Source organism: Drosophila arizonae, chromosome X (genome assembly GCF_054131065.1).
Source record: "Drosophila arizonae isolate 15081-1271.41 chromosome X, UAZ_ARI_1.0, whole genome shotgun sequence".
In the NCBI taxonomy this organism is placed as follows: Eukaryota; Metazoa; Arthropoda; class Insecta; order Diptera; family Drosophilidae; genus Drosophila; species Drosophila arizonae.
Window position 1 is genome coordinate 18,774,826 of NC_142927.1, and position 11,851 is coordinate 18,786,676.

At 45.5% G+C, this 11,851-nt stretch overlaps 3 protein-coding genes across 9 annotated transcripts; 2 read left to right on the forward strand and 1 right to left on the reverse strand.

Moving 5' to 3' along the window:
- The first annotated feature begins 138 nt into the window (after nucleotides 1-138).
- On the forward strand, nucleotides 139-1,983 carry LOC108619823 (uncharacterized). Its single transcript, XM_018016612.2, has 3 exons — nucleotides 139-1,124; nucleotides 1,195-1,513; nucleotides 1,593-1,983. Exons 1-3 carry the CDS (start codon nucleotides 376-378, stop codon nucleotides 1,878-1,880), a joined length of 1,356 nt encoding a protein of 451 aa, XP_017872101.1. The 5' UTR covers nucleotides 139-375; the 3' UTR covers nucleotides 1,881-1,983.
- On the reverse strand, nucleotides 1,900-11,169 carry Chsy (Chondroitin sulfate synthase). Of its 7 annotated transcripts, none has more exons than XM_089475529.1 (6): nucleotides 10,987-11,169; nucleotides 9,983-10,335; nucleotides 6,576-7,401; nucleotides 6,185-6,503; nucleotides 3,705-4,118; nucleotides 1,900-3,608 (listed from the first exon to the last, which is right to left on the reverse strand). In XM_089475529.1, exons 3-6 carry the CDS (start codon nucleotides 7,338-7,340, stop codon nucleotides 2,614-2,616), a joined length of 2,493 nt encoding a protein of 830 aa, XP_089331655.1. In that variant the 5' UTR covers nucleotides 7,341-7,401; nucleotides 9,983-10,335; nucleotides 10,987-11,169; the 3' UTR covers nucleotides 1,900-2,613. The 7 variants fall into 7 exon arrangements, with proteins under 7 accessions (XP_089331655.1, XP_089331651.1, XP_089331653.1 ...); XM_089475525.1 differs by having other exon boundaries at nucleotides 6,576-7,404; XM_089475527.1 differs by lacking the exon at nucleotides 9,983-10,335.
- Nucleotides 4,318-6,013, forward strand: Alp11 (Alkaline phosphatase 11). The gene is made up of 2 exons (XM_018016611.2): nucleotides 4,318-5,657; nucleotides 5,738-6,013. Exons 1-2 carry the CDS (start codon nucleotides 4,424-4,426, stop codon nucleotides 5,920-5,922), a joined length of 1,419 nt encoding a protein of 472 aa, XP_017872100.1. The 5' UTR covers nucleotides 4,318-4,423; the 3' UTR covers nucleotides 5,923-6,013.
- Nucleotides 11,170-11,851: the final 682 nt, after the last annotated feature.

Here is an 11,851-nt window from a genome sequence, read left to right on the forward strand (position 1 = left end):
TACCAACAGCCACGCCAGTGACGTCACAGCTTGATATTTTTATTATCTTTAATGTTATCACTAACCATTTGATTAGTAATATTATCATCTGTAAAGAGGTATAAATTCTTAAACAGACTTACTGGTATGAACGGTCCATTCTAATAGCTAAACGCCACAATACCATGTGAACTAAACTACCTAGCGATGTGTTTGCGCACTTGCAACTATTGTGAATTGCAATCGATAAAAGTATTTTGAACACAGCTGGCGGCGAAATTTCTGCTCAAGTCAGAAACACAGCTTATTGTTAACAATTTAAAAATCCACAAATAAATTCTTTAAAAAATCTAAACTCCTTCAAAGTGTTCTCATTTCTTTAAATACGGCACGGACATGTCTCAAAATCCATTAACCGAGCTAACACACCAATTGGTCAAACATTTTGCAATCTATCCGGCTGGTATAGATACGTCGTGTGTCATGCGGTACGGCGAGCTGATTCGCTACCACAACGAGAACCTCTTAGAAGGCGGAGATATGAGCATTGCGGCAAGCAATATAAACTGGGAATGCTTTTGCCAGAAGCACGGTCTGCAGTTGCGTATGAACATCGAGCAGCTGCTGAATGACGAGAAAGCAAAGGAGGATCTGCTAGAACAAAGCAAGCAATGGATATTTCCGTTACAGGGCATCACAAAGTTGCGGAGGGAACGCTACGGGTTGCACTTCCATCGTGCTCCTATCATTGCCAATGTTCTCAATGCCATATTCACAAATGGCGAAAACTATGGCAAGCATAGGGAGCCAGCGGGTGATGGGGCGCTCTTGCCGAGCACAATTCACCTATCGCTGAACAACCGATTTATCAACCAGGACGAGCACAATTCAAAAGAGCTGCACAAGTTCCGTGCCAAGCAGCTGTACCTCATTTTGGGCCGTATTTTGGAATATTCCAAGTGGCGTGTGGTTCAATCGGACGATGTGACCGACGACACTTTGAGAGTCTGCGTTGACTGTAATAATGTGCCGCGTCGGCCCTCAGTCGGCCAGGAAGATAAGAAGACGGTGCGCGTTGTGTGCGGCCCGGTGCTGGAGCCGACCACGAAGACGGCGACAAGTATGACCAGTGGAGGCTACATGGCGTAAGTAGTCGGCGCAGTGATATCCAACTGCATTTCACCTGCTTCCTTTCATGTGCATTGCCGGCGGCAGACTGCGCTCCAATGATATGCTCCTAATAGCTATGCATCGCCATGGCGTACGCGACTGCGTCAAGGGGAAAAACTTTGAGAGCCTGATGCAGCGGCTTGGCCATGCGGCTGTCATAGTGGATCTGTTCGAGGTGCGACATAGCACGGGCGCCACTGTGGTGCGCAGTGGCTTGGGCAGCTCCAAAGGTGCCAACTACATTCTCTACAATTCCGCACGCCTCGAAACGTTGCTGCGTACCTTTCAAGCCCAGGTGAATCTCGGCGTCTATGAGCCTTTGCCGCCCCTGGACAAAATCGATCTGAGTGTGCTTGAGGATGAGGTCTGCATGCGTTTATATATATGTATATGTATAATACGCCTGTATATTTTGATTAATATTCATCTCTTTCTGCACGCAGCTCGACTGGCAGCTGATTTACGGCTATTTGCTCACCTTTCCAAAGGTGGTGGAATCAACTCTAGCCCAACTGGAGCAGGGCCTGTGCGCCGTCCATTCGCTCGTCCGCTACATCGTGGACTTGGCTAGCCTGTTCAGCCGGTACTATCGCCACAAACAAATACTCGTGCAGCAGCGCACCAATCTGATGCCCGTGCTCTATGCTCGGATCTATCTAGTCAAGGCTGTGCGCCAGGTGCTCAATTCTGCGCTGGCGCTACTGGGGATTGAGCCCGTGGATTACATGTGAGGATGGCAAACGAGGAATGTTAAACGAAGGCAGCATTTCCGTTTTGTATATTTAATGTACAAATGTTTTGTAAATATAACAACAATATATATATTTATATTAACTATACACAAGAGGGATTACGACGAAAACAGGTGCTGCACAATCTGCAACCTCAATGAAATGTTCTTTGCCATAAAAATATGTTATTTAGTTGCCGTAGGCCTAAAACATATAATATACATTGCATATGCATCATATTTAGTTTTAAATGGAACAAGAGCTTTATATACTATATTTGTAACAGAAAATGTCAGAAAATCTACTGACACGAACTTAAGCTTAAATTTAGATAAGTTAGGCTTAGTTTAAAGTAGGAACAGATGGCCAAAAATGCGTCACAAACTTATTTACAAACGAATAATAAAAAGAACAGAACTTAAAATAAAATTTAAAAAAGACTATGCTAAGGAACAAGTTGTTTTCCATAGATGTCAGGATCGAGAGAGGGAAACTAAAACGATAATTGTGCTGGTTTCTTTATGTGCAGCTCTCTCCCTCTCTCGACTTCCATACTTGTCTCTTACTCGCTCTCATCCATTCCGCTGCAGCATATCTAAGGTATTCATTTGGCATTTTGGCTAGCAGCAAGTCACACTCACACTCATACACACACACGCACACGCACACTGATAGGAAGCTTGAAGCATAATACTATAGTGGAACATGCCAGGATTTGGGTGGCGCCCACGCATCATCTACTCTGATGCTTCTGTCGATTAAATTCGGTAATAAAGTCGATGTTCTGTCGATTGTTGAAGAACAGCTCCTCCATGAGCCGGGTGCTGCCCAGCGAGTTGGCCTTGGTGCCCAGGCACATGTTGTACTGCGGCGGATCCAACTGCACGTCGCAGTTAATGTCATGATAGATGTGCACCAGCGTTGGATCTGGAGCACGGAACACGCTGAGGCGTCGCCATTGTTCGGCTGCCTCGTTATAGTCGAGCGGCACTTCAGCCGTATTGGACAGAAAGCCATGTTGGCGCGTGCCAACGCGCACAATCTTCTCCAGAAACTTGACATCCTCCAGGCCCCAGCCCGTTATATCCTTGTCGAAGCCATTGATGTCATCGTCCAGTATGTCCGACTTGTATATGGCACAAATGCCAAAGCCAAACTGCCTGAAGTATCCATTCTCATCGTCAATGGGCACCTGCTCGGAGGCACTGGCTCCATTCCGACGCTTCGGATCGTACTGGCTGAACACAATGGGCAGGTACACCTGTCGACCACGCTGCGTATGCATACGCACCCGCTGCAGTGTCTCCACATTAAAGACCATATCGACATCGATGAATAGGATAATGTCCTGCTGTCGTATGTACGAGGAGCGAGCGGCAATGTCCAAAGCGACGCCGCGCGAGAATTGGCCACTGCGCTGAATATAATTGATCTGCTGGTATATGTGGCGACTGCGCAGCTCGTTCAGCTGCTGCAGATGATCGATCAGCTCATCCGGCTGCCCGAAGATGACAACCAGCAGATCGCAGTGCTGTGCAGCCACAAGGCAAACGCGTTCATAGATGGACAGAAAGCGCTGGAAGGTGGCCAGCCGGCCGGCAATAGGCAGCACGAAGACAATGGTGTCCGGCGGAGGTGTCAACAGATTGCTGGCCATGGTAAAGTGGCTGCTGAGCCGTGCCATACCGTTATGCAGCAGGCTGCCGAACAGACCTGCAGCGGACAAGCCTTAAAGACAAATTGCACGACGATAAGCAAGATAATATGGGAAATACATACATATACATATATATATGTATATATACTTAGCGTAATCAAACTCACTTTGCTGCAGCGTCACATTGTAGAAATCCTCGTCCAGCTCCTTGACAAAGATGCCTGTGAAGGCGCGCTGCACATACAGATGGCGCCGGACGGGCACTGTCATCTTTTTGCCGCGATACTTCTTGTAGATCAGCAGGAGGTCCAATATGAGATCCTGGCCATGCAGTGCATCCAAACGGTGGTAGCCATACAGTAATTCCCGAAACTCAATCACGCGGCCACGTTGACGTGAATAATAGTTGATGTTCTCCATGACCTCCGTGATGACATCCTCGAGGCCCTCGCGCATCGCCGAGTCAATTTTCTGCTTGGGATTGGCCGAGCCCGCCGAGTACAGGCTGCGTGCTATAAAGGACCAGTCCAGCAGATCCGCTGTGCTCGCGGGCACAAATTTATTCAGCTCGGGACTAATGCCTGCAACAGTCGATAACATGAAATTAAATTCGATAAGATGTGTAAATGCAAGTTCGATAGCTTGTGCATATGTACATATGTATGTAAATCACAATCATTTCGATAAGTCAATCGATAACTTGCAAAAGCTTGGCGTTGAATTTAAATGGCTTTGCGTGGGCTTAGCCCCGAGAGCAAAGATGATGCAGGCAAATGCTCATAAGGTAGGCATGACTGGAATGAAAGATGTCCCAGCAAGAATTTGACAACATTAACATTGAGATTTCTATACAATCAACTACCTCGACACGATTTTTATGTAAAGCATGTGGCTAACAAACTTGCCCCACCTGGCATTGATCACGGCATTAGTCTGCTGTGATGCATTAGGTTGTGGCAGCGAAAGGGCAACTAAACCCAACGACGTTGAGCGTGATGCCAGCTATTGGATGGACAAGGCGCAGCAGCAGCTGGCTGTGCGTCTGATGCGTAGTCGAGAGGCGGGTGGGGGCGACAGTCGAGTGGCCAGGAACGTTATAATGTTAATGGGCGATGGCTTGTCTATTACCACGTTAACAGCGGCACGAATACTAAAGGGTCAGCATGCCGGCTACAGCGGCGAGGAGGCTCAGCTGGCCGTGGAGCAGTTCCCGTATTCTGGTCTATGTAAGACCTACTGCACGGACAGCCAGACGGCGGATTCGGCATGCGCGGCAACAGCATGTCTCACCGGCATAAAGACCAACTACGGCACCATTGGACAGAGTGCTCAAGGTGTCAAGGTGGAGTCAATTCTGAACTGGGCTCAACGCGCCGACAAGGCAACTGGCATTGTGACCACCACGCGACTGACGGACGCCAGTCCGGCAGCCGGCTATGCGCACGTGCAGAGGCGTTCACAGGAGCTGGACATAGCACGGCAGCTGATCGAGGATGCACCAGGACGGCATCTGGATGTAATCCTTGGCGGCGGCCTGGGTAAGTTTGCCAGCGAGCGTAGCGATGGACGGGATTTGCTTAAACAGTGGCGGACAGCAAATCCTGACGGATGTTTTGCCCGCACGTTGAGCGAGCTGCGCGACTGCGGTGCCACCAATGGCAGCCTGTTGGGCGTTTTCAGTGATAACCATATGGCCTACCATTTGGCTGCATCCAAAGGTCAGCCGCGGCTCCGCGACATGACAGAAGCTGCTATTAAGCGGCTGGAACAGGAGCCTCAAGGCTACTTTGTATTTATTGAAGGCGGTCGCATCGATCATGGACATCACGAGACACGGGCCGGCTATGCGCTGGACGAGATGCTCGAGCTTGATGAGGCCATCGAGGTGGCACTGCAACTGACAAATCCCAATGAAACGCTGATTGTTGTTACGGCGGATCATTCGCATACACTCAGCATGGCTGGCTATGCCAATCGAGGGACAGCCATATTAGGTCTAGATCCCAGCCAACGCGACTTGGACGGCATACCCTACAGCACGCTCAACTATGCCATTGGCAAGTGGCAGAGCCTCAACAAGGCCGGCAAACGGGAGAATCCTGCACCGCATCTGAGCAAAAGTAAAGAATGTTATTTATTTTCGCGAAATTCTAGGTTATATATTTATATATATATATATATATATGTATGTTTCGTTTAGCATCCTTTACGCCCAGCTATATACATGCGAAGGGCGTACATTCTGGCGAAGATGTGGCTGTGTTTGCGTTGGGTCCCCAGGCCCATCTCTTTAGTGGCGTCATGGAGCAAAATCTGTTGGCACACCTGATGGCATATGCAGCCTGCATGGGCCATGGCGCCACAATCTGCGACGCATCCCCTTAGATATATCCACATGCACGTTCAGTTCAATTTTTATTAATGTAAATTTCTGTGTAGTGTTTTGTGCATTCAAAAAACAACGCTTTGAAAACTATCGAACGCCTTTACCACTATCAATGATATCGATATGTGAATTCAGTTTGGTTCATTTGCATCACATTATGAACTAGTTTCAGATGTTAACCGATCAGTGACAAGCTCGGCAAAGGCCATTTAACGTATTTTTCAGACACGGTATTGAAGGTACAATTTGAACTCAACTTACCTAGAATATTGTGATCTTCAAAGTGCCGTTTGCCAGTGTCCTTCTCCGGAATGGCACCGGGGGAGACGCTTGGTAGCATGTAGGTGCTGTCATCGGGCACATCCAGGTACTTGGCCATCCGCTTGATGTCGCGATGCAGCAGCAGCGACTCCTGGCGCAGCTCCTCGGCCTTGAGGCCCTGTATGTAGGAGTGCAGGCGATACATAAGCGGCGCCTGTTTGATGGGATGCAGCGTGATGGCATTGTGTATTTCCTTGCGTTTCAGCTTGCCCGTATACGCATTACGGCCACTCGAATTGTGCCGCAAAATGTACTGCATCTGCAAGGGTGAGTAGCGATAGCGTCAGTAGGAGACACGTAGCCAGAAGGTCGCTCACCTCGTTCAGCTCACCTCGTAGTTCCAGGTGCAGGGAATACCAGCAAATTTCTGCACACATCGGCCTACTTCCACATCCTCGTGAGTGCTGTACAGGTTTTTCAGGCAGGTGGGTATGTGTGGTGCGACGCGCCGTAGCGTCTCGCTGCTGAGTATTACACCGGGACCGCCCATGCAAAAGTTCTCATCGAATTCGAGGGACAACAGACCGAACTCCTCGCTATTGCCCTTGCCCGCCTGTCCAATGAACTGCGGCTTCGAACTGTCGATGGAGCGCAGAAATCGTTCTAGCTTATCCGGCTCCATGTAGACATCATCGTCCGCACGGATGAACCACTCGAACCGATCAATATAGTGCTCGAACATGTAATACAGCATCATGAACGACTTCTTCTGCGGCGGATAACGATCGTCTACATTCTTCAGCCCAACCACCGGCAGCTCATCCGAGTAGCTGCCCTCCGAGCTAAAGAACGCAATGCGTCCGGGCACCTCCTTGCCCCACGTATCGTACACGGCACGCGCACGACCCTCGATAAAGTTCTTGGCCGTCATCACGCCCACGAAAACCAAATTGCGCTGAGAGTTCTGTATGGTGTCCTCATCGTTCAGGCCGATGATTTCGTTGGGCGATTTGAGATTCGTTGGCCGCATGCTGCAGCGCTTCACAATCTCCAGGGCTCGATAGTTTTTCAATACGGTGCCAATGCAGAGGCCCAGTGCAATGCCAAAGCAGGCAATGATTAGCGTTTTACGCTTCGTCATCGTGTGCTGCAGCATTGTGTTGGACGCTTGTGTTGCGGGGGAGTCCACGGTTCAGGCTAATGGGCATAGGGGAGCGCTGCTGCAAAAGAAACGTGCAGGGATCGTAATTTAAATATAGTTCAATTGGATCTCGCTTTCACTGACGCGTGTCCCCTGGCAAATTGTTAATTAGACCGATTTAGACCTATGTATATTGCACATCGAATACCCTTCGCAAATGTGTGCGAATGTAAATTAGATGATCGAGAGTATATCATATTCAATTCTATATTTTGATTTTGAAACTTGTGTTCATATTGTATCTGCTATTTGATTATAGCATTTACTTTATGTTTCCCTTATTTTCGCCTTCTTCTTTCTCTTTCTCTTTCTCTTCATTATTTTCTTTTCCCCTTGTTTTCATACCCTATTATGTTTGTGCTTTTCTTTCTCTTTCTTATCTTCTTCAGCTTTCTCAGTAAAAGCTTTCACTCATACCCTTCCTGTCCGTCTTCATCTTTTCTTCTTCTTGAATTGATGTTCTTGTCCTGTTCTTCTGCTCCTTGATATTACTTTCCCTCTCTCTTTTTTCTTTTTCTAATTTTATTTATTTTTTCTTTTCCTTACTTTCATCTGCCTCTTTTTGCTCTTTCATTTTCTGTTCATCGTTGTCACCGTCGTTCTCGAGCTCATCCTCTTCGCCTTTCTTTTTTTGAACTCTTGCTCTTACCTTTCCTCTTCGTCTTCCTCGTTCTATGTTTCTGTTTTTTTCCCTCCCCTTTTCTTTTCCTCTTCTATTTCTTAAGATAGCACCTTGATTTTTATAGAGTAATATCTCTAGAATCGCCCTGAGTAAGAGGCACTTAATAGTTTACAATGCTCTAATTGTTTGTGGAATGCGCTTATTTTTTATAGTTTATTGCAGTTTATAGTCTTGCTGATGAAAGATTTTCTTCGAATTGTTTGCCATGCTCTCAGACACACACACTCGCATACACATGCACACATGCAAATGTCTATTTGGATTAGTTTTGTGATTTTTAGTGCACTTCGAATCGCTTAACGTTTCCGAACACACGCATGCAGCTAGCAGAGAGCAACAGATACTCAGGCACTAGAGGCACTACAAATACTCAGATATTCATAGACTCGACAGAGACACGCCGTTACTTGAGCTCAGATTGAAAATAAACGAGAGCCAGCTGGTTGGCATCTAATTTTAGCTCAGCTCTCGGTGCAGCTTATAAATTGGACATTGTACGAACACCAATTGGTTTTGTCGCCCATCGAGATGGACCCACAAGATGCTGGCGGAGCCGAGTGGGGCAGGGTGGTGCAGGGTGGTAACTAAAAGCATCTCTGATTTTTTTCCTAGTTTTTCTTACTTAGTTGATGTGGTTTTGTTTGCTTTCATGTTTGCCCGTCCGTCCGCTATCTATGCGGCGAACACACACGCACACATATACACACACCTCCTTAGCCGCACATAAATGTTAATTAAATAAACAAACAGCTCAGAAAACTATTTGGTCTACAAAAAAAAAAAAAAAAAAAAAAAAAAAAATTAGAGAAAAGCTGACGAACGATCACTGCGATCCATATGCTTCGAGTTGGGTTCTGTTGCCTTTTTGCTTGTGTTGGGATTCGAGTTTGTTTAGTTAGCAATTTGAAATGTTCACAAAAAATAAAAAAACAAAAAATAGAAGCGAGGAAGAAAGAATGATATACGCACATGTATTTGGCACAACTTACGGCCTAATGGCCTTCACTCACCTGAGCACTCGCCTTTGCAGTCCCTCTACCCTGTCTCTCTCTTACTTACTCTCTCTCTCTCTCTCTCTCTCGAGCACACACCGTCTTTTACTGACTCACCTTTGCAGGTGTTTACAGTGAAGCGGTCAATTTCTGTTTAAATGCTCTTAACTCTTAACCAACGTACGGGAATTATGCAACCGGCTATCGCTGGATAGCTCGGACATTGTATTTATGGCCGATAAAATTTTAATTTAATTATTATACCCATTGCAAATGGGTAATGCGGGAATATTAACCATGGGCAAATATATGTTATAATATGTTAGGCATATTTATCGACATTTCTATGTGGAAATGAGAAGAGATACTTATTTTTTAACGATCCATCAATATCGAGCAGAATCTATAGCGAATATACATATTTTTGTTTTCGAAGTTAGAATTATTAGAATTTTGTAAAAAGTTAGTAAAGGGTATTTCATATTAGGTCATATATAAAGTTTTTCTCGTATATTGTTTACATTTCGGTTTCGTTTAGCTTTTATCTATTCGATAATTTCGCTTTCAATACTTGAAACTATAGATTCATTTCATAGATGGTTCTGCCCAATTCTAAGAAATTTGTAGAAATTTGCATAGTTGATCTATGCAATATGTGTTAACGAAATAACTTAAGTATGATTGAGATCAGAGATCGATTTGCTAGTAGAGTAATTATTAAGATCAGATAGATTTGCAAACTTAATACAAAGTCTAAGCAAAATATCTAAATTAATTGAGCTTGGCTAAGGAATACAAATGCAATCAATAAAAGACCTCGCTGTATCTTATCTTGCCTGTACGCTCGCCGTATAAACTATACTATGTACTACTTTGGTTCCTCTTAAGCTCAACGCAAGCACAGCAGCATTTGCAGCACTCACCTGTTGCTCAGGTAAACGGGGCAAATGGAACGGATTTTGCAGTGCTAGCAAATACTGCGATCGATGATAATTGCGAGCAATTTTGCACACGCGAAAGTGCGAGACGGGGACAGACTGAGGCAGTTAAGGAGCGACGACCGGACGGACAAACAATTGCCACTGTCAGCGTCTTCGACTCTCTGACGCTGACGCTGACTCTAAGTCTGGGGCAGTGTCAGTGTCGCGTTGCGTTGCGCTGCGGTGCGGTGCGTCGCGACGCTTCTCAAGCTCAACTGTTTTTGCCTCAGTTTGTCTGTCTGGCGCTGGCGAAGATGTTGATGGAGACGGAGACGAAGGCAGAGACGTTACCGGCGCTGTGCAGGAAATGCGAGACTTTGAGACACGAGTGCACACATACAAAATCCGACAGACAGACACACACACACACACACACACACACACACACACTGATACACTGAGCCACATCAAAAAAATGAGAGCGCGCGAAACATGAGCAAAAATGCGAATTCGAAAATGTTTTTGCAGGCCAAACAGTTTGATATGAATAATATACAATTGACAAACACAACAACAAACATTTAACAACGACCATAACAAAAGCAAAATATGTATAATAACAACAAGAGCAACTTGTTTAACTGTTGACAATTAGACGGCGTTGGGGCAATTAATGTGTTGGGCTTTCAACTTGAACCGCAGCAAAGACAACACACACACATACACGGACACGCTCATACACACTTGCACACACACACACATTCGCGTAGTTAGTGAAACATGCGCTGTTTAATTATTTTTAGCTGTTGTCGCTGTTACGACGTTAAGTTCGCAAAGGTCGCGAGCCACAAAACTTGAAAATATTAAGCAAAAACTTGTTGCGAGCACAATTAAATATTTTCATTTAAATTTTCATCATACTTTATTTATTATAAGAGAACAAAATTTTTAATTATACAAATTTCACTTTCATCGGCTGTTGTTTTTTAATTTTATTTAACAATTACCATGAAAAGAAATTGTATTTTCTTCTTCTGTGGCTCGTCGTTGGTGCTTGAACCGACACGCTCTATGTCTGTCTATGTTTGCGTGCGTGTGCGTGTATGCAACAAGAACAAACGTCAAAAAACGTTGAATTCCGTTGAAGAACTAACCGAATGAGCGGGCTGAGTCGGCGCCCGGTGTTCCGATGGCCCAACTTGAATACTGAGAGAGGCGCAGAGAGCACTTGCCCGAGGGTGAGATAGTTTAGTGCGAGAAAGAGAGAACGCGCGCTCGACCGGCTGCTACCTTTGCTGCAAATAATCGCTCTCTGTCAGCTATCGCTGTATGTGTGAGTGCTGATGTGCGTGTATCTGTGAGAAATCTGCGTAGCTGATAGCAACAGCCGGTCGACAGAGCAGCAACAGGCGAGCGCACCACTTCACTCATTCCCATCGGTCCCGCCTGCCTGCCAAGTGTCATGTGGTGCTTACGTCGATGCCAAACGGTCATAGGCAACATGTGGCTCAATCTGAATCTGAAGCAGGTCCGAGTCATTCGTTTGTCGCTGTTTATAGTTCACAGAATCAGACATAACTCATTAAATTTGGCATCAAGTCGATTCCAAAAATTTTAAAAAAATATGTTCACAAATCTTTGTCTGTCCATAGATACGTACATATATATATACATATGTATATGTATGTATGTATTTGTATGTGTACCCTGATAAGATACGAATATGCATAAGATTCGCCAATAAGTTGATTTGCTTATTAAAATATGCATGCATGTGTGTATGTGTTGTAGTATATACATACATATGTACATATGTTGATAACCTAGCAGTAATTAGAGCTACTAGTGAAGCTGATACCAGTAAAAAATTTA

What these genes read in the sequence shown, in the direction of transcription:
- Alp11 (XM_018016611.2), top strand. Translation starts at nt 4,424, where the DNA reads ATGTGGCTAACAAACTTGCCCCACCTGGCATTGATCACGGCATTAGTC. An exon ending in TGCACCGCATCTGAGCAAAA is followed by an intron (nt 5,658 to 5,737) that starts GTAAAGAATGTT and finishes TGTTTCGTTTAG; the next exon opens with CATCCTTTACGCCCAGCTAT.
- Chsy (XM_089475527.1), bottom strand. Translation starts at nt 7,340, where the DNA reads ATGCTGCAGCACACGATGACGAAGCGTAAAACGCTAATCATTGCCTGC. An exon ending in CCTGCACCTGGAACTACGAG is followed by an intron (nt 6,504 to 6,575) that starts GTGAGCTGAACG and finishes TCACCCTTGCAG; the next exon opens with ATGCAGTACATTTTGCGGCA. An exon ending in CAATGTGACGCTGCAGCAAA is followed by an intron (nt 3,609 to 3,704) that starts GTGAGTTTGATT and finishes TTTGTCTTTAAG; the next exon opens with GCTTGTCCGCTGCAGGTCTG.
- LOC108619823 (XM_018016612.2), top strand. Translation starts at nt 376, where the DNA reads ATGTCTCAAAATCCATTAACCGAGCTAACACACCAATTGGTCAAACAT. An exon ending in ACCAGTGGAGGCTACATGGC is followed by an intron (nt 1,125 to 1,194) that starts GTAAGTAGTCGG and finishes TGCCGGCGGCAG; the next exon opens with ACTGCGCTCCAATGATATGC. An exon ending in TGAGTGTGCTTGAGGATGAG is followed by an intron (nt 1,514 to 1,592) that starts GTCTGCATGCGT and finishes TTCTGCACGCAG; the next exon opens with CTCGACTGGCAGCTGATTTA.